Source organism: Lagopus muta, chromosome 2 (assembly GCF_023343835.1).
Source record: "Lagopus muta isolate bLagMut1 chromosome 2, bLagMut1 primary, whole genome shotgun sequence".
NCBI classification, from domain to species: Eukaryota; Metazoa; Chordata; class Aves; order Galliformes; family Phasianidae; genus Lagopus; species Lagopus muta.
Window position 1 is genome coordinate 4309057 of NC_064434.1, and position 26506 is coordinate 4335562.

Consider the following 26506-nt stretch of genomic DNA (forward strand, 5'->3'; position numbering starts at 1 on the left):
CCAGACAAGCTGCAATGAAGAAAACTAGCTCCATCCCATATCAGACCCAGTATGAAGGTCCTTGTGGCACTTAGAAGAACAGCCAATAAAGGACACTGAAAGATCATACATCTGTATGCAGGGGATTCTGGAGTGAATTATGTTCCCTTCTGCCAGGTTCCTCAGGGAAGCAGGTTCAAACGTCGTGCATTGGAAGCGGGTAAACTTGCAAGTGGCAGCATACCCTGAACACACACCCCAGGCACCTGGGATGTGATAACATGCATTTGCTGGGAGGCTCCATTCTGCACGAATAGCTTCATTCTGCCGTTACCAGTCGTGCAAACAGAGCAACAGATGCTTGCTCATGTGCAAAATAACTCTCTTGTTGCAACTGTGCCTGCCTCAAATAAACACTTTGTGATTCTTCACGCTCCCCTACACAGCCACCTTCAGCTTCACACTCCACCTCCTTGGAGCTTGCTGTGAGCGTGTCTGGGGCAGTGACACTCCAATGGCTGGGGGGGTTTCTCACCACTTCCCCAGTGCCTTCAAGTTGCTGCATCCCTCTTGGGGTCCCCTCCTGTCCTAACAAAGACCTCTGCTCTGCATAGTGTCACTTTTAGCTTGAGACTCTGGCCAGGAAGTTGTAAATCAAGGCAAATTATTAGGGTGCCTTGAAATAAAGGAATGTGCAGACCACCAGACCATCATGCTGTTTCAGGAGCTGTTTGTAAACTCGTGCTCATGGTCAAAACAGTTCAGCTCTTATTTTTTGCTTGGACCTTTTGATGATTCTGTTCAGAACAAGGCTGCTCCCCAAATTTTTGCTTTAGATGACCCTTTTTCAGTGAAAGCTCTCAGTTTTCTTCCTCCTGAATGCCTCAGAAACTTGGGTTGAAGCAACACTCTTAACAACGGTGGTTAGAAAATGCATCCCCATCTATAGGCAGAATGCACTCAAAGCACAAGTCCAAATTCTCTTCTATCACGACACCAAATCTCTCTTCTCCAAATGATAGTTCTTCAAAGGAATTTCAGATGGCTCACAATGGATTGTCTCAAGTTTCAAGACTTTGACCTCTTCACATGCAACCCTCTGGGTATCCTCTAGGATCTCACAGGGTTGCTACAGAGATGAATTCATACCCATGTGCCTGCATTCAGTGCATAACCCATCACACCATCCTTTCTTCCTCATTCCCTAATTTGGAGGCAGGCGAGTTAGGCCTGGAGTTGGTTACTTCATGACTAATGTCTTCAGATTCAATGTCAATACATATCATGAATTCATAAGCCTTGAGGAAGAGGAGCTTTTGCTTTCCCGTGGTGCCTTGAAGCTCACCTTTCCTAGCAGAAGAGTCAAAAGCAGAGCTCTCCACTGCAGTCACACACTAAATCATTTAGTGGTCTGGGCTGTGGGAACGAAGTGTATTGCATATTAAAAAGCCCTTGAAGCAATGAGTCATGATGAGACACTCAGAAAGCAACTGGTTGTGAATATAAAAAGCGTTACCACACAAAACACCTCTAAGAGAAGAACATGGAAGGCAGATACTTTCAACACAGATAGTCAGAAATACTCAGAGGTTTTTGCATGATAGTATAGAACGCAGTGAAACCAGCTGCTGGCTGGTTCATTTTGTAAGGCGTGGGTTGATGCTTGGACCAGGTGATCTTAGTGGTCTTTCCAGTGTTGGTTCTGTGATTCTGTGATAAATGTGGGGAGTTGTGCACACCAATGGCAGAACAGCAAAGGAGTGTGAACTCCCCAGATTTGGCCAAGGTGGTGCTCTTTGAGGTGCATGGGCAGCTCAAACACGGCATAGCCAAGCCACCAATGGTCAGCAATGTGGCTGCACTGTCATGGGAAGCCAAAACCAGGGGGATTTACCTGGCAATGAATTGCTCAAAGAGTAAAAATGCCAGGCAGGCAGAAGATATGTTTCATCAGGGTGAGAAAGCACAGTCATCATTCAAAGGATGGACGTAGGTCCATTATGCTTGAACATTCACACATGGCAGTGAAAGGCAAGGTTATATTTTTGGAGTGTATTTGGGGATGTCAGTGGCTTAATTAAGTAAGCCAAGGGCTGTCAGCTTCCATCTGTATTCATCCTAAAGCCAAGCTGTCCTCCAGACCTCAATACACATACTTAAAATAAGTTTGTAGTCTAACACCATTTTTTTCTTCTGCAGTTGTTGAACATATCAAGAAGTTCAGTTCTACTCAATGGTATTTTCTGTCCCATATCTTCAGTTTAGTTAATAAAAGAGATTAGTCAATATACAAATGGTGCATTCAAGAGACATTCCTGGCTTTTTAAATTATTCCCATGTTTACAGACAGGTAAACTGAGCTTTTGGTTTGAAAAAAGCCTTGTCCAGAGGCTACTTAGCAAGTTATGGTCAGTGTGTGAACTGATGCAGCTCCTCTGTGTTCTGAAGTTTGCAGATCTACTATACTGGATTATCAGTAGAAGTCACAAATGGAAGAGCTGACCAATGACTTTTGCCATATTCATGGATGCTTTTTCACTCAACACCCCCTAACACACATGAATATATATGGAGGCCTTCAGTCCTACAGAACTAAGCCAATTTGTTGTTGTTGTTGTTGTTGTTATATTGGCTTTTAAATTGCTGCCACTGACGTTTGTGGGAGGTGCCTTTGTTCTTATCTCCTTCACAGAGAGGAGGTCTCTCTTCACAAGGAACATTTCTTTTGCTCTGCCTGTAGATCTGTGTTCTCCATTAGCCCATCTAGATGTGCGGAAGAGGGTAATAGGAAACAAGCTGCAAATTAAGATGAGAAATTAACATCCCAAACGATAGCCCGAAATATAAAAGCTGAGATAGTTGTGCTTAGAAAGTTTCCACTGAGATTATCTAAACCCATAATGGCAGAATTCTATAGTATATGAAACAGCACAGAAGTACTATGAGGCTTAAAAATGATTGGGTCACACTGCAGCGTTAATGACAAAGACAAACTGCATTCTGATTTTGTGTGACTTCACCACACTCCCATCAAAATCATGATGAAAATGGTGTGCTCTCTCAAAACACAAACACCTTGCAGAGAAATAGGCATTTCTACAAGTTTTCATCAGGCCTACTAATGGCATAGAAATATTAGCCAAACGTTTTGTTGCTCGCCCTAATTATTGAGCAGCGTGTGTAAGGGCCAAGATTAATTTAGTTGAATGAATTCTCTGATGATTTAAACAGGGAGGAAAAGCTTCTGCTGTTTGTGACTTCGCAGCTCTGTAGCTGGTCTTTGCCCACAGAATGTGCTTTCCTGAAGTGAAGCCAAGTGAATCGATGTCATTAACTCAATTCACAGACAGGGAAACTGAGGCACGTGGCATATACTGACTTTCCCTAAGGCTACCCAGTAAGTGAGCAGCTGTAATCACTCAGGAGCCTTGCCCTCATTTACACAGACCGCTATCACTTTGCAAATGCTGCTGGGGAAAAGACTGACTGAGTCTTTCTGCAGATCCCTGTAAGAGCAGGCTTTTCTCATGCCTTGTGCTGCAGTAAAGAATGCTTCATGCAACCCCTACATTAACACAATTCAAGCAGTAGGACATCTCTCGTTTCCTTTGGGGGAAACAGTTCTGTAGTCAAATAGATTACAGCATTAGAAGACGTTTCCTAATGTCCAGCCTCTGCCATTGCTTCTAGAATCTGTTGATATATTATTAATAGAAAGGAAAATAAATATAGGTATTAATGCCAGCAGACAGCGTCTACTACTAATAGCTGCTACAGTAATATATTCTCCTTGTTTTTAGCTTTTATTAGTCTTTTTGCAAAGGGTTACAAGACCCTTATGCATCCATTAGCCAGTCAGCCATGTGAAATTAATGTGCAACAATTTTCATAAGCATTACTCAGAACTAATAATAATTAAGCATTATTTTCTGCTCAGATAACACAGAAAATGAAGTCTGACTTTTATGCCAAGATGGGTTTGCATTAGCTTAAGGTAGATGAATAAATTCTCATTTACAAGCCTTCTCCATCAGCTAGCCAGAAAATATCAAGGTAATTAAAACCAATTTGTGAGGTTCTGTCCCATTGCACAGTCACTGAGTTTTATCACTGCTGCAAATTACAAGTGCTTTTATGCTGTTGCAAAGGTGGGACATGAAGGAGACCTTGCTGCTTGCCTTCTTCCCCACCACTTTTAAGAAGAGCAATCTCCTTGTGAAAAGAGTTTTGCAACATATATGGTTCCTGAGGAGTGTAGGGCAGCATTCCATGAAGAACCAGCTCAGTCCCAGTTCAAACTAGGAAGCAGACATCTCAGAAATGCATGTAACAGGCCTTTAGCAGAGAAAAAAAGAGGGCAATTTCCTTTAGATTTTTATTATTATTATTATTATTATTATTACTATTATTATTTTTGTAAGGGATGTGTTTTGAGTTATTACTAAAACAAGGGACTTCTGAAGACAGCACTTTCTGGACACTCAGGAGCAGTTCCTTCCAGCCAGCCAGATTCTTTCTCCAGTGTCTTTAGAAACACAAACACAAAGGTACCGTTTGCGACCCATAGCAATAGGACCAACCAGTTAGATGAAGCTACAGCTTCCAACACTGCCCAATGGCTTTCTTGTCCTTTTTCTAGCTTAAGGAGATATAGATGAGTTTGACACGTAGTCACTTCCCAGCAGCTCAACACACCACCCTGATCGGGAAGTCTTAGTTTGGTCCAACTTGAAGACAGAAGACATATTAGCCCTCTCAGCCACATGGTTTGATTTTTGGGTGGTGCTGAGTGGAGCAGACTCAATGAGCTTTATGGGTCCCTTCCAACTCAAGATATTCTACGATTCTATGAACAGATAGTTAGCTGTAGGATGTATTAACCCAGAGTTATCTTGTAGCTAAACTAATTTGCAACTGAGTGAGCTAAGATCTTTCTTAAGGTTTCAGCTCTCCTTGAGGTGCTGCATCTTGACATTTCTTCTGAGTTAGCAAACGATTGAGCCAGATGTAACCCTCTTAGTCTGGAAAATCTGGATCCTTGCTCTCTCCTTTCAAGTCTCCAGCCCTATATCACTCTCTAGTCCGAATGCAGCATCTCACTTGGCTGTCTATATCCACCTCAGTGAGATGGAGCATGCTGACCTGAGATACAACTTTATGGTTCTGAAGCAAAAGAAGAAGACAGTCATTCTGACTTTTATTATGTTTTGAAAAAATTGCTCTAGAACAATCCAATTGCCACTTGAGAAGCAAATAAAAGGACAGCAGACTCAAGAAACACCAGCTGAGCTTTGGCCTCAGAATGAACCTCTGTGGTACTCACAACATGTTTAGCCATGCCTTCGATTAAGAAAGGTTTCCCCGTCATGGCTGTCTCAGTCTTGATCCACTCATAGTAGTTATAGACAGAAGTGTAGAACTGATAATATGGCCTTGCTGCACAATTGTCTCCCCAGCTGATGACGCCGACCTGAAACCACTTCATGGTGTTCCAGTAGCTGCAAACCAGGGGTCCCCCACTGTCCACCTACAGCATAAGAAAGGCATTAGAGCAGAAGCAAACCTCAGGTCTGTCAGAACATCTGCATCTTAGACACTGATTGGGAAAATCAAACTCCATTCCAAGCTCATGAGGACTTGGGGGAACAGGGACTCAAAATATCACAGCTTAGATCTGAGATTCCTTGTGGCATTTACAAGATCTCAAATGCCCTTTGCAGCCACCCTATAAGAGGAATACCCTATGAATATGGCCTCTGAATGCAACCTATTAGGGAAGAGAAACCAGCACAAAATGTACCCAGCCACATACAACACTCCTCTTGACAATTATGTACTGTACAGCCATGCTCTACATAAAGTAGTTTCATTCTACAGTGGGTTCAAATACTTTTTATATCCTGTCTCCAGTACTTTGTGTGTGGCCAATAAGAAATTCAATGCAAACATGTTTCCCAAGACAGCCAACTTTCCTGGGGAATGTTGCCCTTCCAAATTTGTTCCCTAGTTTGAGAATTATCTCTAACACCCATGTATGGACTCCCTTGCCACAGCAGCTACAGTAAGCTAATCTGTATCAATTAATAGAGAATTGGCAGTATTGCCCACTGCAATAGGGCAATATTGCGTTGGATATTGGAAAAAATTATTCTCAGAAATAGTGAGATCAAGTATTGGCACAAGCTGCCCAGAAGGGTGGTGGAGTCACTGTCCCTGGAGGTGGCCAAGAACCATGGGAATCAGAATCACAGAACAGTGGGAATTGAAAGAGACCTCAAGAAATCAAGTCCAACCTCCTGCTAAAGCAGGTTCCCTACAGTAGGTGAGGCACTGAGGGACGTGGTCCCTCAGTGGGCATCATGGTGATGGGTTGATGATTGGATTAGGTGACCCTAGAAGTCTATTCCAGCCTTCTTGATTCTACGACTCCATGATTCTATGCAACTCATCAGCACTAACTAAAGTTTGTGGCAGAATTCCTGCTCATTTTATCAAATGGATGATCAAGGCTCATCATGCATTTACCTTCCTTTTTTTTTTTTTTTTTTTAATTCAACATGTGAACAGGAGAGGAAAAAAGCAAAGATAAAGGCAGAGCACATGTTTCTTCAGCATCCAACACTGTTTGCTTTGAAGTGCTGTTCTTACAGCTATGTTTCTGTACCTCAAACAGCGGTGTTGGGCCCTTTGCAAAGTCAGAATCTAAAGGTGTTTCTCAACTCTGTTTTGGCCAAGAACTGGTGTGATTCACAGTGACCCTACAGTGACCCTGGACTCAAGCATTATCAGTGCTCTGGGTGACGCCATCCTGTTTGAATGAATGAGCATCTTCTAAGCTGTGTGAGCAATTAAATTACTGGGAATGTTACTGCTAATTCCCTCAGGGTAGGAACAGGCCAAACTTATATGGTAGAGAAAGGAAGGCACTTTCAGCCTCCTACAGGAAGATGAATGAAGACAGAAGAGTGAGTGTGATACAGTCGTGGCTGGAGAGCTCTCATCAGTGACACGTTGGGGTGCACCATGTTGGTATCTCTTAGTATTAGAGACATGAGTACTGGCAGAGCCCCTGCACATGGAGCCCCAGGATGACAGAATCACCAAATGGTTGGGGCTGGATGCACCTCTGGGTCTCTCTGGTCCCTCCCTGCCACCAGCTGGGCCACCCAGATCGGGGTGCCCAGCACCACAGCCAGGGGCTTTGGAAGATCCCCAAGGAGGAGACCCCACAGCTCTCTGCTCCCTGTGCCAGAGCTCTGTCATCTGCACAGCAGTGCTTCCACCATCTGCAGAATGGATCCATCTCACACTGCCAGTTTTGGAGGGCATCCACACTTGCAATGGATCTTTCTCCCAGGGCACTTACACAATTTGACGCCACTTAATTCCTGACACCTTGTGAGTATTCCTAGGGGAAAATATCACACTTTATAGAGGCAGAGAAGGGATGGGATTTGCAAAAGGCAATGGCAGAACCAGGAGCCAGAGCCAGGAATCCCTATTCAAAGCTATTGATCATGCAGTTTTCCTTTCAAATGAGATGATTTCCCGTTTTCCTTCTTAGCTGTGTTTGCTTTGTTCTCCACCCAGTTGGTGAGGAAAGGGAGAGCTGCCAGCTGTGAAGAGTGATTTAAAAGCTTCCCAGAGAAAGAACTAGGCAGTGCAAATCCACTTCTCAAATCCACACACTTTAGAACCCAAATCCTAATTCAGACACCTTTCCATGTGGACTGAGATGGTCTGTGCCATGTGTGCAAGAGGAGGTGCCACTTCTCTCAACTTCAGCTATTTAACTTACATGTCCATCAAAAAGAGGGATAAATCATCCTTTCTACTGAATTATAGCAGCACCCCATTTGAATCAGGAGCCTGATTTTTACTGGGCTGAAGACAGAGAAAATAAGTGCCCAGCTCTTGGGCACTTCTGAATAGCCCTCTATCCACCTTAAGCTCTCAACAAATTTTGACCTCGCATTTTCTATCCTTGTGTAGGAGATAATGGCACAAAGGAATGTTGAGTGCTGCTACAATTATCTCACCTCCTTGATGTCTCCAGTAGCACTAATTTAATGAATGTTCAGGTTAATTACCCTGAAGACTGAAGAATGTATTGAATCCCGGTAGTGAAATGGTTCTGGTCAGCAACGGGCCAGATAGCTACTCCTGCTCTTCAGGCCCACAGGCAAGTTTCTGGACAGCAAAATAACTGCAAATAGCATCTTCACTTCTGTTGCATGTTTCTTATCAACTGGTGAACTAAATGAAAGGCAACACTGTCAAATCAGATGCTGTTGAACACATGCCTTCCACAACAATGTGTTAATCCTCCCATTAGGAGAGGTGAGAAAAAAGATATAGCAGCTGGTAAATAATTCTGGGTTGTGTCAAAATTGTCACAGACTAACAAGGCACTTTGTTCACTGAGGCTGATAAAAAGTTTTATCCTTTCAACCACAGCCAAAGTCTTCTTGTGAACATAAAGAGCCTTTCTGCTGACTTTAGTGGGCTTTGGAGCAAGAGCTTAATCTTCCCTTCGTATTTGTATTTGTGTCTGCAAAATGGTAATTGATCAGAACAAACATATTCAGCCACATAAATTGTCTGAGCTGGGAGAAGCTCTGGGGGAGGGAGATCAACCCATCTGATACTCATTAGGTTGATGCACAACCCTTGCGAGTCATTGCTGGTTTCATTTTCATACTGTAAGCTCTGCGTAAATTGGAGAGAATCAGCATGTGAATAAGAAGATTTGCCATTAGAGCTGCCCTGGCTGCAGGAAGTAAAGGCTGTAGCAAAGAGAGAATTTCTTCAGCTGCTTCTCTGTGAACAGACAATCTTTAAGGGAATGTAGAAGAAAGGATGCTATGGCCATTTTTTATCATGCAGGTGTCAAAGATAGATCAGGTAACACAGGGCACCTGGACTTCTCTCATGGGATCCCTCTGAGATCCCAGATGAGAGCCTCCACCTGCTCCATCCCTCCATTTCCTCATTGGAAAATGGGGGAATAAGAAGGCCTTACTCTCCACAGGGATGTTCATTAGCAGCCATGGAGGCAGTGAGTAAAGGTGGCCATAATGCATCTGACCAAAGACTCATGGGACTCAGACTCCTGTCTCTGACTGATGTCTGTAGCAAGTGCTTGGGAAGGAGAATGAGAAGCAGGGCAAGTGCTTACAGAGTTGTATTTACATCACAGTGGTTAATAGCCTTTAGAGAGATCTTTGTCCAGGAAGTTATCTAATTGCTTTTTGAATTCATTTATCCCTTAGGATGAATACCCACAACATCCTGGTCAGTGAGCTCCATAGTTTAATTATCTGCTGGATGAAAAAGCACTTCCCTCTCCTTGCTTTGAGTCTGCCGCCTGACACAGTCACTGGGTTCCCCATCCTTCACATGGTTTGAACGACAGTGACAAGAGAACAGCCTGTGCTGTTCATGACTTTAGAAATCTGTGTCATACTCTCATGTGACATCTGACAAGCCTTCGAGTCGTGCTCTGCTGTCTCCCTTCCTGCAAGAAGCTGTTTCATGTCCCTGCTCTTCCCACTCTACTCTCCTTTCTAACACTACCTTCCTTCTCAGATGAAGTGGATGGGAACTGCAATCAGCACATGATGTAGGCCTCCAAGATTACTGCCCTAGTGTAATACGTGTTTGTTTCACTACCTGTTCCTTTCCTAATAACTCATTATGCTCTTGTTGCCTCTTTGACCTCTATAGAACCTCGTGCTGATGCTTTTGAAGGACTATCCAGAGTCACTCTGAGATCTTCCTACATGGTAATAGCTAATTTAGAGCCCATTATTGTATGTGTACAGCTGGAGTTGCTTTTCCCTGTATTCATTACCTTGCCCTTATCAACAATGAACTGCATCTGCTTTTTTAACCTCCAGACACTGAGAATAATGAGCTCCTCCTGCACCTCTGCACAGTCCATTTTAATCTTGACCACTCTGATTAGTGTTGTGGCATCATCCAGCTTTGCCTTCTCAGTCCTCCCTGAACAGCACAAATCCTTGCACGGATCCCAGTGGGACCCACCTCCAGAGCCCTTTCTCCTAACAAACCTTTCCTCCATGCTGCTTCCCTTTCAAACCAAAGCCCTTCCACTTAATGACAGCTCACTTTCTGCATGAGCCATGGGTGAGAAATCTCGTTAAAAGAATTTTGGGTATCTCGGTTCGTTATATCAGCTAGATCACCCTCTGCCACATGCTTGTCAACTCCTTCAAAGAATTGGAATCTATCTGTGAGTCATGTCTTCCCCTGAAAGCTGCTTGACTCACATTGCATAATTGAATGAGAAGAGGCTGCTCTGAGTCATTGCACCTGTCACCTCACTCCAAGGACAAGTGCTCACTGGGTTTTCTGTTCAGTTGGATCCAGAGATGTTCTCTCCACCAACCCCCCCCTCCTCTCCCCAGATCTCCATCCAAATAATGCTGGATCCCATTCATGCAAACCAAGCAGCTTCAGTTTGAGGGACAAAAGACCAAAACTCTAGTAGAGGTGTGGGGCACCACGAGCACCTTTTGCCATAGGAAGGAACAGCTTACACAGATGGAAGAAATAAGTCACTACAGCTTGCATGTGTTCACTTGCCTGCCCATATGATAAAATGATCACTTGATGAAAGCTCTATCAAGCCATGGGACACAAGAAAATATTCTAATTCTTATAAGCTGCACATCAAAGCACCCTTTAGAAGCAAATGTAACAGACTGTAAAAGCAAAAATGTCTTTCAACTGCTTTGTTCTGCTTTTTTTTTTTCATAACACCATCCTATTTAAAATCATCATACTCTGTGGAAAAAAGAAAAAACTACCCTACACCTTGACATGATAGCAATTGTCCTGTGGTGGAGAATCTATCATGAAACATGTGAGTGGGTAACTCTCTTCAATATTAAGGTGCAACTGTAAAGCAGTACTGTCTTGTCAGTAACAACTTAGAGTTGAAATATGGCTAGCTTCCAAAGCCAGACCCCAGGAGACCTTTTATTGATAGAAAAAAAAGCCTATGACCTCAGACCTCACACAGATACTCTCCACATCTACAGACCACAATCACACCATCATCCATCCACCTCTGTGTGTATATTTTTAACAGCTGCAGGATTTGAGCAAGTTTTCTTGGTTTGTGGCCTTTGCCTCGTTTCTGTGACCATTTACCTGCATGAAGCCAAGTTTCATTTGCAGACCTCCTTTTTAAAAAATCCTGTTTCACAAGTTTTCCTTCACAGTTCTTGAGCCTCGTTAGCACAAGTAAAAGGATGAAAAGGCTTGTAAAATGATGCAAGAGTTCTGGTCACTACTACATGGGTTTACCTCTCACTCTTAGGCACAGTGGGAAGGCAGCTCCAGACAAATATCACAACTCCAAAGGAATTCCAGAGCAAATGTCAAGCTCCCTGCCCAATCATGTTTTCACCACTGGGGTATGATTCAAAATGGGGACAGCTGGATGCCGTGAGGATATCACAGAATCACAGAATGAATCATACAATGACTTGGTTCGAAAGGGATCTCAAAGATCATCAAATTCCAACCCCGCTGCTTTGGGCAGGGTTGCCAACCAGTAAATCAGGCAGCAGGTCAGGCTGCCCATGGCCCCATCCAACCCGGCCTTGAGCACCTCCAGGGTCTGGGTAACAACATGGGGCACCCTGTGCCAGGGTCTTACTGTCCTCTCTGTGAAAAACTTCCCCATGGATCCTGGAATATCTAAGACTATGTTGGAGACTTCCTTGTAGGGAACTGTCCTACCTTGGAGCCGTGTCTTCACCTGTGAACTTGAATGATCAGTGCTCCTACAGGGATTTAGCTCATTTTAAAACAGATGTCTGAAACAATTCAAATGAATCACACATTCAAAATCACTTTTTTTTTTATCCCCATTAATAGAAATACGACTGGCTAGTTGCAAATAGCTTTAGAAGAGACATTTCATGTTATCAGATAGACCTCACCAAAGAACTACTGCTACGGCTATAGCTACATGGTGCGGGAGGCCTTAGCATCCCAAAAGCTACAGAGCCATTCAGAGAATCCCAGAATGGTTGGGATCAGGGCACCCCTGCATCCCTCTGCTCCCTGCTGCCCCAGCAGGACTACCCAGAGCAGGGTGCCCAGCACCACAGCCAGCTGTTTTGGCAGATCCCCAAGGAGGAGACCCCAGAGCTCTCTGCTCCCTGTGCCAGGGCTCCGGCACCTGCCCAACACAGCATGGCAGAGAAGATGAATTGGAATAATTCTACAGCCTGCTTCTGGTCCCACAGTGGTTCACTCTCCTGCAAGTCTGTCCTGGGTCTGAAATGTACATTAAATGTGACATCCAGCAAGACAAGTGCCATCCTAATCACCACATCTCTGAGCAACCTCCACAGAACCTCCCTTGCAGAAGCTCTCTGAAACATAATTGGGTCATTTAATGAATTTTGTCTGGGTAGGCAAGACATTGAAGAGGCATTTGCTTTGCAAGTCCTTTAAACTCTAATTATCACTCAAGTTACTATTGCATCAGGGCCTAACAAAAGGTGCTTGAGGAAGCAAGGAATTAGACATCAATTAAGGTTCATGAGGTCATGGAAGAAACATAGCATACAAAAAAATAACACATGGGCCACCTCTAGTATCTGTTCTTTAGCACTTGTACTCCATGAACATCCATTAATGCTGATGATTATGACTAAATAGAACTATAAGTCAATTATAGATCCTGTTAGTGTTAATTCATGGTCAATCTATATATTTGTCTGAAGAACTGCTTGGAAATTGGTATACAGCAGATTTTTCTTTTTTAAGTGAATAGATTTTTTTTAAGTACAAATACTCAGGAGCTCTTCTATTTTATCTCCTTGGATTACTATTGGAATACAGACAGTGATCCACAAATTAGTTATGCTCTAGTAATACTATGATGGCAGCTAATGAAACAGTCTGAGTCTTTCGATTCATGACCTGTGCCACATATCAAGGAGTATACCAAGTTTTACCAGTAGAATAAAACTTTTACATGACACTTTGGTGAAGATATCTGTGTGGCTCTGGTTGCTCACACAAAACCATACAAAATCCATCACACAAGTGGTACACAGAGTAAAGGTCAAGCATGGTAATCCTCTGGATCCAGGTCAGATCATGCAGACTTACAGCCTGTGGTCTAAACGCAACTTTCCCATCTTAGTCTAACTCTGGGCGTGAACAAAGGCACCCTTCTCCCTTCTATGTCTTTTTCCAGGTACATGGGCAGGACCTACACTTAGAAGCATGGACAGGAGACTAAAATATAAAAGGTGTTCTTCTTCTATCACCCCATCTCCCAGTGTTTATCCAATCCCATCCAACAACCTCAAACCCCAAACCACAAGCAATGCTACTAATCCCATCTGGGTCCCCCAAAATTCAGATGTATGTTGGTGTGATAAATAAGGCTTCCCACAGAGCTGTCCAGAGAAGTCCCTCTCACTTTGTAAAGGACTTAGGCATTTTGAGATTTGGACTCTTCTTCATTTGAAACAAAACCCAGTCTGTGGAAAAGAATAGCTCGATAAATTGGACTTGGAGCAGTATGACTTCCTGCAGAGCATCATCATGTTGGGACCTACTCTACCACTTCCTTATTCGGCAGTCTACTGTGAGCAAAACACTAGACTTCTGCACCAGCCTAGCAAGGCCAAAATCACAGAATCATAGTCACAGAGCCATAAAATCATAGTCAAAGAACCATAGCATAGTTTGGGTTGGAAAGATCATTTAGTTCCAACTCCTCTGCCATCTGGTTCCAACCTTCCCCACTCAAACCCTATCAATGGAAACCATCTACCACAAAATACTTCCCCTCCAGAAAATTAGAAAACCCTGATGAGAAGTCATGTCACTGTTTCACCCCTAAACAGCCCTACTTCTAGCTTAGCATATATTCTAGTCTTGTTTTCATTATTTCAGGTTGCAAGTCATTTCTATCTGGCCAAACTTCTGCTAAAGTGGGCACTTGCTGGGTTATGAGCATTATTATACATCCAATCACTCTGTTCTTTGACTGCTTGGAAAGCTCACATTTCTAGTTCATTTCTCAGACTACTCTAACATTACTGTAGATCAAAATAGCACCCTTGTCAGTTTTCTGAATGCAGCAGATTAGTTTTGCTGGGTACAAGTGCTCTTGCAGTTTCACCAGCATAATTCAAATGCAGAACTTAAGGCTGGGCTGGAAAGTGCATTCTTTAATCACGTTAATGTTATCCTATGGCAGTTTTCTTCTTACATTTTTGATTGAATTTAATGGAGGTGAAAGTCACTAGATGAATGGCTTCACAGGCAAACACTCTCTGGCTAATCAACAAAAATTATTTTCCAAAGTAAAAAAAAAAATATCAAAAATATAGATTTTGCAAAGCAAAGCTTCTCCTTCTCCACCCAGCTATGAGCAATCCACACCCCTGTTCCTGCTGCCTGTACCTTAAAGTCAAGAATCTCTTTGAGTCCTGGGTGTTATTTCCCTTAGTAAAGGATTCCTACAGGATGAAGTTGTACAAGTTCAAGTGTCTGACTGTCTGTCCCTTTCCAAACACAGGCACATTTCTAAGAAAACCCTTGCTCAGTAGAGGAGAAAGGTCTTAGCCCTGTTCCTATCACGGTAGAAGCTACAGGGAGAGCACTCAGAGAAGGGGCTGGAGGTCAGACTGTGTGAAAGCAAGGGGTTTTTTTTGGCTCTCAGATTTTGACATCATTACAGCCATTCTGTGTGTGGAGCATGTTCTGACAGCACATTATTCTGTGTGAGGTTTCCCCATTTCTAGACATTCCACAGAATCACAGAAAGGATGAGGTTGAAAAGGATCTCTGGAGGTCATCTGATCCAACCAACGTTTGTTTCAGCTCTCTCCCCTTAGTAGTCCCTTATATCAAATACTACTCGAGCTTCATAATTTAGCTTCAAAACTCCATCATCCCATATCACTAACCTACTGTAATATGTAAACTAGTTAGTTTTGGAACCCACAGACAAACCTGCCATGCTATCTAAGGACATTCCTGTCAGCACAAAGACCAGCCTTTGAAAGATTTCTAACATTCATAGAATCATAGAATCATTAAGGTTGGAAAGACCAACAAGATCACCTAATCCAACCATCAACCCATACCTATGACCACTCTAGACCATGTGTCTCAGTGTGACATCCACACTTGAACACTTTGACTGCACACCTCGCTGGACAGCCTGTGCCAATACCTCACAAGAGAAAAACTAAACACTCCTGGACTCATTTTATCACCCACTCTTTTTGCTTTGGCCCTCCTGGATAGACCTGCCTGTCTTCTTTCTGTATTTAACCTGATAACAGAACAGTGCTGCCTGTACCAAAGAGAAAGCAGACCACACTTTGCTGAGCTCCCAACTGCATACAACCACCACTGACCTCCAGGAGTACCACAGTGTTTGGGTCTATGTGCACTTGCTGTACATCAGATAGGCAGGTCCTTGGCCTTTCAGCTTCTTGCCCTGGCCTAATGCAAAGAAACCTATGAAACCACAGGAAGCGTGGATGTCACTGTGCCCTCACTGGCAGCATGGCCATCCTGGGGGATGGTTTACCTGGCAGGATCCTTGCTCCAGCTCAATGCATAACATATCCTTTGGCAGCTTTGGTATCTGGTCCAAGCACTCCTCCCGGCTGATGAGCTTCATCCTCGCTTTCTGCAGCACGTGGGATGCTGACACTGCAGATGTTAAGCAAGTGAGAAGAGAAGGCTCATCAACTTTACACAACCTTAAGGAAGATAGGACTCAAAGGTAACTTCTTAAAAGACAGAAATTTTTCATGCTCTTTTCCAGCTAACATGGAACCCTTTCATAGAAGCAGACAGAAATTAAAATGGTTTAATACAGGAATCTCCAGGGAGGTGGCTATATATCTAGTTGAAGTCTAATTGACAGCAATCAAAAGGGAGTCAGGCTGGTGACACTCAAGGTGACATTTCAGTGATGTCTACCTACAAAAGTCAAGAAAGCAACCATGCTTCCATCCATGCTAGAACAATAGGTTATATTTTTGGTATGACCCATGCCACACCAATGCATGTCCCACTTGCCAGTCTCAGCTTTTCCAGTTTTTCCTCTGAAACGTCTCCCAGGCAGAAGGGCTGGGTGCCAGGGTTGGGTGCACTAACTTCCCACTGGGTGCAGTTTGGATGGCAGAGGCAAACTCAGCCTGACACATAGCAAAATAAGTCACACCATGCACCTGGCAAAGAGAACTTCACTGCAGGTGGAATCCTGCCAGAACAATTCCACAGAATTGCCCCTGCTTTTCTGTTTCTTAAGAGCATGTTACCTTAGTGAAATCGAAGACCCTCACAATTAAAACACAGCTTTGTGTTCTGATCTACAGTTATATGAAGTGAATAAAGCATAAGAAAGAAAATGCAGAGGTTCAGAGAGGAGACAGTAACTCTACAGAGCAGAATAGCAAGGATAAAATGGGACATGAGCTTCCTGCATCAGGGAAGGACTGTTAAAGCCCCAAGGCACCACTCTACCCACTTTGTCCTGATTACTTCTTTCCAATAATGAAATAGCTCATTAGCTATTTGGTGGTATTTGCTCAGGATAGGCATTTTGGGTCACAATCAGTGCTGGAGCTACTTTATTAGGGCTTGAATGGAACAATTAGTAATGGTAATCTACTTTTCCAAATATAGTACAAGAAGGGGTGGTCAGAACCATTGAATAATGTGTTTAATAAAGGCATCTTGCCAAAGGCAACCTTGAATCTTCATTTCTCTTATTCAACACCACTTTAGACCCAACGTAAATTTCCCAGCGTGGTTGGAAATTGCCTTACTTTGAGTGCTCAAAAAGTCAAGGAAGAAGGTTGAGTTCTTGCAAAGCAATGGTGGGTTCTAAGCTTTCAGCTGGAGCATACATGCTCATTGTGGGTAACCCCTCCCAGAGGGAGAACATCTGCTTTAAGTGGATGAAAACCTCCATTAGCAAATACATCTCCCTGTAACATCTCACCTGCACCTGTCATTCCCCATCCAGCAACCCAGCAGTGTTGCCATGAACTGATGTCATCCATGTAGGGAAAGCAAATGGGGATTTTCTCATTGCTGAATTCAATGGGATAGTTGAGCATGATCAGAGCAATATCGTGCTTCAAGGTTATTCTGTCAAAGTCTTCATGGAGGATCAACTTGCTTGGCTCACGTACTTCCAGTGGGAGGTCAAGGTCAACTGCTCCCATTACAATCTTAATATCTGGTGGCCTTATAAACATACAAAAAAAAAAAAAAGTATATGTATGAGCATAAAAATATGCATAAAAATAGTATATGCATAAGCAAATGGAAAGGTGTTGTGTTATAGAGGTTGATGCCTCCTTTCCCTGAGCAGGGTACCATAGTTCTCTGCAAATAGCAGGGGTGGGTTAGCTATAAATATCACAGAAATCAGCCCTCATTTCCAGGCAAAGCTAATTTTCAGGTTAGGTGGAAGAAGAGGTAGAAAGTGAATGCAAGCAAGTTCTAAATAGCCTAGCTAATGAACAGATGGGGAGAGCTAGGTATTCAGGATAGCTGTGCCCAGGGCTGGCTGCTCCATGACTACAATGTCCCTTGTCAGTTGCTCCAGGCTGTGGTGCCACAGGTCATTTGTCACTGAACAGTCCTGGCTCTTGAACCTGCCTTATTTTGGAGGGCTGGACTCTGCTCCATTGGACACTGCATGAGTTAATGTGTCCAGAAACTGCTGGATTGATGTCAGACTGCCCGTAAGGTAAAGGTGTTTGCTATATGATACCAGTGTAATTTGGGGCTTAGGATAAATTGGAATGGAATATATCTCTTTTTACAAGGTACCCCAACATGTGCTGATGTACAGTTTGGGGGGGCAGCAGAACAACTTCATGACCATTTACAGAAGGATGCTCACACCATCCTTCAATATACTCGCCTTCTAGATCTCCTGGATTTTTGCAAATTTCTGTTGTAATGCTACCTGTGATCAATAGCTGGTCTTTTTTTCTTTCTCCAAAGAAAGAAAAACTCTCAGAGTTCTTTTCCTGGCTCCACCACATATATTTTGCACTTGATCCCAAGGACATCCTGAAGAGCAGTGTTATCATTCCATCATGCCTGAGCAGTTCTTTTTGACCCCAAGTAGAGCAGAGAGAACAGAATAGAGTAGAAAGAATAGGATAGGATAGGATAGGATAGGATAGGATAGGATAGGATAGGATAGGATAGGATAGGATAGGATAGGATAGGATAGGATAGGATAGGATAGGATAGGATAGGGTAGGGTACGGTAGGGTACGGTAGGGTACGGTAGGGTACGGTAGGGTAGGGTAGGGCAATACAATGCGGTACAATACAATATTTGAGTTGGAATCGACCTACAATCATCTAGTTCAACTGTCTGATTTCTTCAGGACTAACAAAAAGTTGAAGCACATTATGGACCAGCATCTCCCTACCCAATTCCCCTCCTCAGGAAGTTGAAGAGATCAGCGAGGTGTCCACACAGCCTTCTCTACTCCAAGCCAGACAACTTATATTCCCTAATCCTCTCCCCTAAGCCTCTACCCTCCAGCCCTTTTGCTAACTTTACAGCCCTCCTCTGGGCAAAGAAGTACTCACACTTCATCTGCAAAGCAATGGGCCGCAGTCAGGATCCACAACGCACTGATTATGCTGCCTCCACAGATGTGTTTCCCATTGCTCTGGATGCTCACTTGCCATGGGAACTCTCCAGCCTTGGCATATCTCCCACCTGTGATCCTCTTGCCAGTCCACAGAAAGGACTCAAAAGATGGTCGAAGGCCACACTCTGGGTACAAAATAAGACGTACTGCTCACATATGCCTGCAGCACTGCCTGTGCTACTAAATTCGAAGGGAAAGATGTAGGTGAAAGCACTGATCCTTGATCATCCTTACAACTTGTTCAAGGAATGAGACAGGAGAGCTGCATTTACCATTGTGTGAGTATGCAGACTGGGTAGCAGCCATTTTGATCGGCTGGTGACTTCTGAAGAACACATAAGCTCTGGAAAGACCTTCTGCACGGATGCTGCTGATTAGAGAAGTTAACACCCAGAAAGTAAAGAGAAGCATTATCATCCCACTCTTGGACCAATGCTCTTCACAATATTCAGGACAGTGATGCTTCCACAGCCACATCCCTCTGACAGGGGCAACTGGGCTGTGATATCACACTATTCATTTGTCCTGCTGACATCACAGTTGGATGCTACGCTTCTGTGACGATCACAGAATCATAGAATCACAAGGTTGGAAAGGACCTACAAGATCTAGTCCAACTGTCAATGAGGGAAAGCTCACACAGTTGCTTTAGTTATGATAGAGATTGGTCAGTACTCCATCCTGGACTGAATTTCATGGAGTATCACAACAGTGGATTTCTTGGGCTGGGTGCTGTAGGCCTTCATTCTCAAACCACCTTTTTCTCTCCAAAAACTTTATTTGTTGGTCCTGCTTTGGTTTTCATCTTTGAGAAGTGCTGGAGCCTATCAAAAGTTGAATGAATTTTCCCCTTTGTTCAGACCACCTCTACATTATCAGAAGTAAGCAGCAGCTTTGTGGTAGGGCCAGGTTCAAACAGTGTGAATTCATAGAGTCACAGAATCATAGAATGGCCTGGGCTGAAAAGGATCACAATGATCATTGGGTTTCGACCCCCCTGCCATTTTGTGCAAGGTCTCCAACCACCAGACCAGGCTGCCCAGAGCCACATCCAGCCTGGCCTTGAATGCCTCCAGGGAATTACAGAGCCAAAGATGCTGAGGCACCCACTCCCATCCTTCCAGAAAACTGTGTACAAGAGTGGCTTACAAAACAACACCCAGCTTAGAAAACCAATCCATGAAACTGCATCATTTCTCCTTAACTAATTTTATCCTCCCTACTGTTTGTACCTCCAACAGCAACTGCAAGAGTTCAAGGCCAAAATTCCTCTGTAGAAAACCTCCACTAAATAAGGAGAGAGGACTCAAAAGAAGTCAAATTCAGACCTGAGCTCAGTATTAAGGACAGAATGGTGTTTTCTCCAAACACTTTAGTGATACAATAACTGCACCAGTGAGTGGGGGGCAAGGGAGGGGAAAGGACAAAGGAAACCAGGTAACATCTTATGAGCATCACAATGATTCAAAATATGATATGTTTTGCCCTGTACAATGGAGCAAACCAAGAGTTATCCCGCTGAAGCCTGAAATGCAGCAAGGTTAAAAACGCATAGGAAGAAAGTCAGACTTTATTTTCCTTTTTTTTTGCTTTTATGTCACCCCATGCCTAGGAAATTGGGCACAAGTGCTGGTTTCCTTGACAGTGAGCAACAAAACGATTCAGAGGTAAACACTAACAACAAATAGGTGACCAGTTCCTATGGCAACTGGAAATTCCAACTGTGATACGGACACATTTTGGGGTGTCTCCAGAAGGAGCCTAACATGGCAATCCTGCCAGTAGCAGCTCCTTGCAAACTTGCCCCAGGCATAAGCCTCTTAAAAAGAACAGTTATCATTGAGCTATCCAGTGAAATGGTGTGGATGTGTGTCTCTGCATCCTCACTATCTGGCCCTCAGAACAATCTTTACGTGTTCCTCTGCCCAGAATTGCCACATCAAAATGAGCTCCTGCCAATCTTCTCCAAAGAAAAGCAAAGTTGCTCCATTATACATCTCTGAGAACACACCAACGCCCTCCAAAAGTAGTGATTTGGGCAGCTTCCAAAATAGGAAACGAGAGGCTGAAGGCCACATCTCTCACCAGTCTGAGAAATATCGTAAGCAACAAGCTGTGTAGGTGGAATTAACATATCCCCATCTTTCTCCCTGAAGTTGTTTAACCTAAGATGACATCCCATAGAACGTATATATGTCTCAAAAGATCCTGTACCCATACAGGATATCCCCTGCATTGCCTACATCCTTCATCTCCAGCTTTTGGTCTTTTGAGATCCCCCAAAATGAAAGGCTTTGTCTCTTTCTGGCTGCTCTGCGTTCTATACATGCAGATGCAGTCCCACATCTTACGTTTGCACAGCACCTACCATAATGAGCTCTGATCTTAGAATCATAGAATCACTGAGGTTGGAAAAGACCTCTTAGATCATCCAGCCCAACTGTCCACCTACGAATATTTCCCCACAAAATCCTGTCCCTTAGTACAACACCTAAATGTTTCTTGAACACCTCCAGGGACAGTGACTCAACCACCTCCCAGGGCAGCCCATTCCAGCACCTGACCACTATTTCAGATAAAAATTTTTTTGTAATATCCAACCTGAATCTCCCCTGATGCAAGGAGGTCATTCCCCTCACTAGTTACACAGGAGAAGAGGCCAAACCCCACCTTTCAGGTAGCTGTGGAGAGCTGTAATTCTCTTCTGAGCCTCCTCTTCTCCAGACAATCCTCAGCCATTTCCCGTAACACTTGTGCTCCAGACCCCTTACAGCTTCGTTGCCCTTCTTTGAACACATTCCATGGCCTCGATGTCTTTCTTGCAGTGAGGGGTGCTGCTGAGTACAGAGGGATGATCAGTTCCCTGCTCCTACTGGCAGCACTATTTATGATGTAAGCCAGGACACCAATGGCCTTCTTGGCCACCTGGGCATACTGCTGGCTCATGTTCAGCCAAGCACTGACAAACCCCACCAGGCCCATTTCCTCCACGCAGTCTCCCAGCCAGCTTCTCTGCCCCAAGCCTGTGGTGTTGCCTGGCGTTGTGGCCAAAGTGCCAGACCCAATACTTGGTCTTGTTGCTCTTCATCCCATTGGCTTCTGCCCACCTATCTAGCCTGTTCAGATCTCTCTGTAGGGCCTTCCTAATTTTCAGGCAGATCAATCCTTCCTCACAAGTTGGTGTCATCTGCAAACTTACTGAGGATGTGCTCAATGCCCTCATCCAAATCATCAGTAAAGATATTAAACAGGACAGACCCAAATACCAATCCCTGGGGAACACCACTTGGACCAGCTACCAGCTGGATTTGACTTCACTCTCTGGGCCTGGCCCTCCAGCCAGTTCCTTACCCAGAAAAGAGAGTACCTGTCTAAGCCACGAGTCTCTACGAGAAGCTGTATGAAGAAGCTCCAAGAGAACTGTGGGAGAGAGTGTCAAAGGCTTTGCTGAAGTCTAGGTAGATTACATCAGCAGCGGTCACTCCATCATAGAAGGAGATCAAGTTGGCCAGGCAGGACCTGCCTTTCACTTTCAATCCATGCTGGCTGGACCTGATCACCCAGTTGTCCCACACATGCCATGTGATCTCACTCAAAATTATCTTCTCCATAATTTTTCCTGGCACCGAGGTCAGGCTGAGCGGCCTGCAGCTCCCCAGATCCTCTTTAGGAACCTTCTTGTAGATGGGAGTCACAGTGGCAAGTCTTCAACCCTTTGGGACCTCTTCCAGTTGACCAGAAAATCTTGGCGGTGACATCACAAGCTATTGAAGTACAAATAGCTAATCATGGGAATAATTACGTTACTGTACACCTAGCATACTCCTCTGTAGTGTCATGCATAATAATACTGATTTTAAAAAGCCCTGGTGTTTAATTAGTAAGCTGCAGACTTTTCTAATATTTGATACCTTTTCCAGATCTACCCAGACATATATTTAGAGCCATGGAACACACTGGAGATAGCATTTTTCTTTCCTGTCTTTGTAATTTATTGTAGTGCAGGAAACCAAATTGATTTCTTTCTGTGTTTGTACATTTTTTGGAACTGTCAAAAGTATCACATTACAATTTTTACTTTTTCTTACTAAAATTGCTTCAGAAAATAGGCACTATAGGTGATATTACACGTTGCAGCAAAAGTGGAATTGTGAGAGAATTACTGATCTTCTAAATTCATCATTCTCAAAGACATCAAATTACAGGGTTGTGATAGCTAAGATGAGCTCAGCCATGTCTCCAGAAGTCAAAGCTAAAGCATGAACAAATTCATCAATCCAAGAAAATAAGTATGCCTATAGACATTAGCTATGCAAAGTGCTTAATGGGTGCAGCCACCCCATAATCCATCCCTTTAACAGCGTTTCAAGCCAAACTTTAAGAAGTTTCTTTCCTCTCTAAATTTCAAGCTCATGAGGAAACCAGGGAACTGCACAGAGCAAGAAGCTGCATTGGCCAGCAAGCAAAATTTCCAAATCTCCTTGGCTTTTAATGTCAACGACCAGGAAGCTGCTCAGATTACAGCAAGCCATCCCAAATCTTGATGTGCTGATGCTGTGGGTACCGGAACACCTCTCATTGCTGTCGGCCTTTTCAGAACAACCCCCTAGAACAAAGCACTGGGGGTGCCATGAGCACAAGCTATTTCCTGATCCCGATGGGGCAGGAAATCCCTGTTCCCCCGAGGCCACAGTATCCGTTGGGGTTCTTGCTGAGGTACTGCTGATGGTAATCTTCAGCGTAATAAAACTCCGGAGCCTCCCGGATTTCTGTTGTGATGGCACCAAAACCGCTTTCTGTCAATACCTGTCAAGAGACAACATGGAGATCCATTAGTGGTTTGTTGGCTTCCCTGCTGATGAATGACATACGGTTTCCTCTCAGAAGGAACCACAGGCATCTCTCAGTGCCTGGACCACACTTACAGCACATTTCTGAGAGCCTTTTATCCTTGTAATTTCTCTAGAAGAGGTTGTGGGCACCAAAATACGTGTCGGAGAGAAGGGGCAGTGCACCCTTCATTTTTAATGGCTCATTTGTTTAATTTGCTATCGCCACACATTTGTTCTCTTTATGAGCAGTACCAGGGAGAGACGTGGTGCCATCAATACAAGTGGAAAAGAGATGTGCAAGGCTTTGCAGGTGTCCAAGGACTTCTCTTGGCCAATGTCTCAGTTCTGAAATACATTTTTCAGCCAATCGTGCCAAGAAAAATTTTGGGATGAAATTTGAGCCCCACTGACAACAGAGGGAAATAAGAACATTCAGGCTCTTTTCACTGTCTCTGCAAACCCTTCCTTCAAAATGAATGATTCCATCATGAACAGAAAGGTATTTTTTAGACAAATTGTGTCTCACTTCTGAAAGAAGATCTGCCAGTGAGTGGACCAGTAGCAGCAATCACTTTGCAGGGACAGGAGAAGGAACGTGGGTGGGAATTTCAAATTAGACTGAAATTTCTTTCTGATATCCCTATCTGAATTCAAAACTCCTGGAGGTTTTCCGATAGAGGAAACTTCTTTTTCATATGAATTGCCATGTCATTTTACCTACTGAATTTTTCATTTCTAAGGAAATTGCTAAGCACCAACCTTTTGGAGCCAGTTCTCATCTCATCTCAGTGGGGACTGCTCACTGCAGTCCATGATAATCTTATAAGCACTTTAATTGGTGTCAGGCTAGTGTTTACTGTTGTAAAGTATATTTCTAAAGCCCTAGACATTGGTAGATCTGTGTTGCTGTCAGCCAGAATTGACAGCAAGATGGGCTTTAAGAAGAAAGCATTAGCAGATAAGCTGATTACCTGACAAATGTGTACCTGACAAATCTTGTCATATTGGCAATAAAAACAATAAAAGGAAGCCACCACGTCATAAAAGCAGACCTGGAAGGACCTGCAGGAAGTCATCCAATCCAACTTCCTTCATCACAATACAACTCACAACAGCCAGCAGACCTTTGTCTAACTGCTTCTCAGAGATCTTCAGAGATGGACATCCTTCTGGTTACTCAGTGATTGCATTCCAGTATTTTCCATCCTGGCCTAGCCAGGATTAAGCCCACAGCTTTCATTTAAACCCACTATTTTGGTCAGACTCATCATGAACATGGAAAGGAAATCATTCCTTTTCTTTTTCCAGTGGTCTCCTACATCCCTGGTCACTGCTCAAAGAGAAGGATGACAAGTCAAGAAAGTATGTAAATGAAGCATTAGCAAGTATTTAAACATTAAAAGGTGATTATTTGGGGCCAAAGAGCCTTAAAATACCATACAATAGGGTTTCTTAGCTCTTGCCTCAGTATAGCAGAGTACTGATACCATTCAGGAGTTAGCTGCCAGACAAGGCTGACACCAGTCCAATGCACTCCGGTAATTCCACTTCCTGGAGACACATTTGGCTGTATTCAGCTTTCTATCAGGGCTTAAGTAATAAGATTACAAAATCCGTGATGGACTTGCGTGGGGAGCCCTTTGATTCAAAACCTGACATCTAAATTCTCAGTGCAGATAAGGAAGTTGTGGACCAGCTAAGCAATGTTGTGATCCCACATTTGAGCACAGAGATAACAAGCCCTATTTCACAGGATTCCAATCTTGTTTTCCCACATAAAATCACTGAACAATATTTCTCATCTTCGGGACGGGTTTTGTCCCAAGGGAACCAGGCTATTACGTGCCAGATGTATTAGCAAAGAAGATAAAAACATGAAGTCCTGTATCACAACAGATTGGCAACAACCGACACAGAGAGATGTCAACACAACTGCTCTAAGGAAGCTATGTTTCACTGGTTTCCTAACATTTCTAGCAAAGAAAAGCACTTTTGACATTATCTTCACCGCAGAAAGATGGCACAGGCTCTGTCATCATGGGCATTAGTCATTTACTTGCTGCTGAAAATGCTGCAAAATTGGCTTCCTCCTTGTCTGAGTCATGAGGATGCTGCTGGAGGGATGGGTATTTTTCTGCTTGTTACAGATTTTTACCTGGGACTTTTCCATCATTGGCCTCATTTGTTTTTTAATTTTTTTTTTCCAGTTAGAAAATCCATTCCGTTCAGTAACACACCACGAGGGGGCATAAACATCATTTATCCCTTTCAGAATTACTAACAGCCTATTAAAACGCTGCACGCTGAATAGAGCAGAAGCCCAAGACAACTCATTATGTTGCTCTTTGGTCATTAGCAAAAGATACCTGCACTGTTGTCAGAATCAGTGGGAATGCAGGCTCCAGTGCTTTGCCAAACACTACCTTGAATGTTTCGATTTTAAATGGGAAAATATTTTCCTCTCACTGACTGTGTCAGTGCAAAGATAAAAACATCACCGGGAAAGATGATGAAGTTCATGATGTGTTGGCTCTGGCAGGTGTAAATCAGCACACTCTTGATTGATTTCCTGCCGCCAAGGCAGATGTAATTTGACAATAATCCTGTTCTAGCAGACTTTTTGGTCCTCGCTTTTTAGTCCACACAATTCCCAAGCTATCCAGTGTGAGCTCCCAGCACCATGCGGCAGCCAAAAGGGCAGCTGCAGCTTTTGCATGCAGAAATGGGAAGAATCGAGTGAAAGAGAATGTAATTCTCTTATAATATCTCCAGGGAGCTCATAGATGCCTCCTCCTTGGAGGCATTCAAGGCCAGGCTGGACGGGGCTGTGAGCAACCTGGTCTGGTGGGAGGTGTTCCTGCCTACAGCAGGGGGTTGGAAGTAGATGCCTTTAAAGGTCCCTTCCAACCCAAACCATTCTATGATTCCATGATAGGATTCTATAATCCACCATTGGGACCTTTCACAGAGTGCAGGAAATTT

General features: G+C 43.7%; 3 protein-coding genes across 10 annotated transcripts in view; all 3 read right to left on the reverse strand.

The window, feature by feature from the left end:
• HMBOX1 (homeobox containing 1) overlaps window positions 1-26506 on the reverse strand; it is a 728731-nt gene that overhangs the window by 100526 nt on the left and 601699 nt on the right. The gene's annotated exons all lie outside the window — the stretch shown is intronic.
• On the reverse strand, window positions 4903-19227 carry LOC125689802 (serine protease 55-like). Its single transcript, XM_048937454.1, is given in 6 exon segments — window positions 4903-5506; window positions 15584-15708; window positions 17009-17256; window positions 18628-18817; window positions 18965-19169; window positions 19171-19227. Coding segments are annotated over 6 exon segments (1131 nt in total). The 3' UTR covers window positions 4903-5200.
• Window positions 22658-26506, reverse strand: part of MSRA (methionine sulfoxide reductase A) — a 267633-nt gene continuing 263784 nt past the window's right edge. For all 8 annotated transcript variants that reach the window (XM_048937484.1, XM_048937486.1, XM_048937481.1 and 5 more), the window contains one exon: window positions 22658-23498. In XM_048937484.1, the coding sequence (XP_048793441.1) occupies window positions 23334-23498 (165 nt within the window). In that variant the 3' untranslated portion in view covers window positions 22658-23333. The remainder of the gene's footprint in view (window positions 23499-26506) is intronic.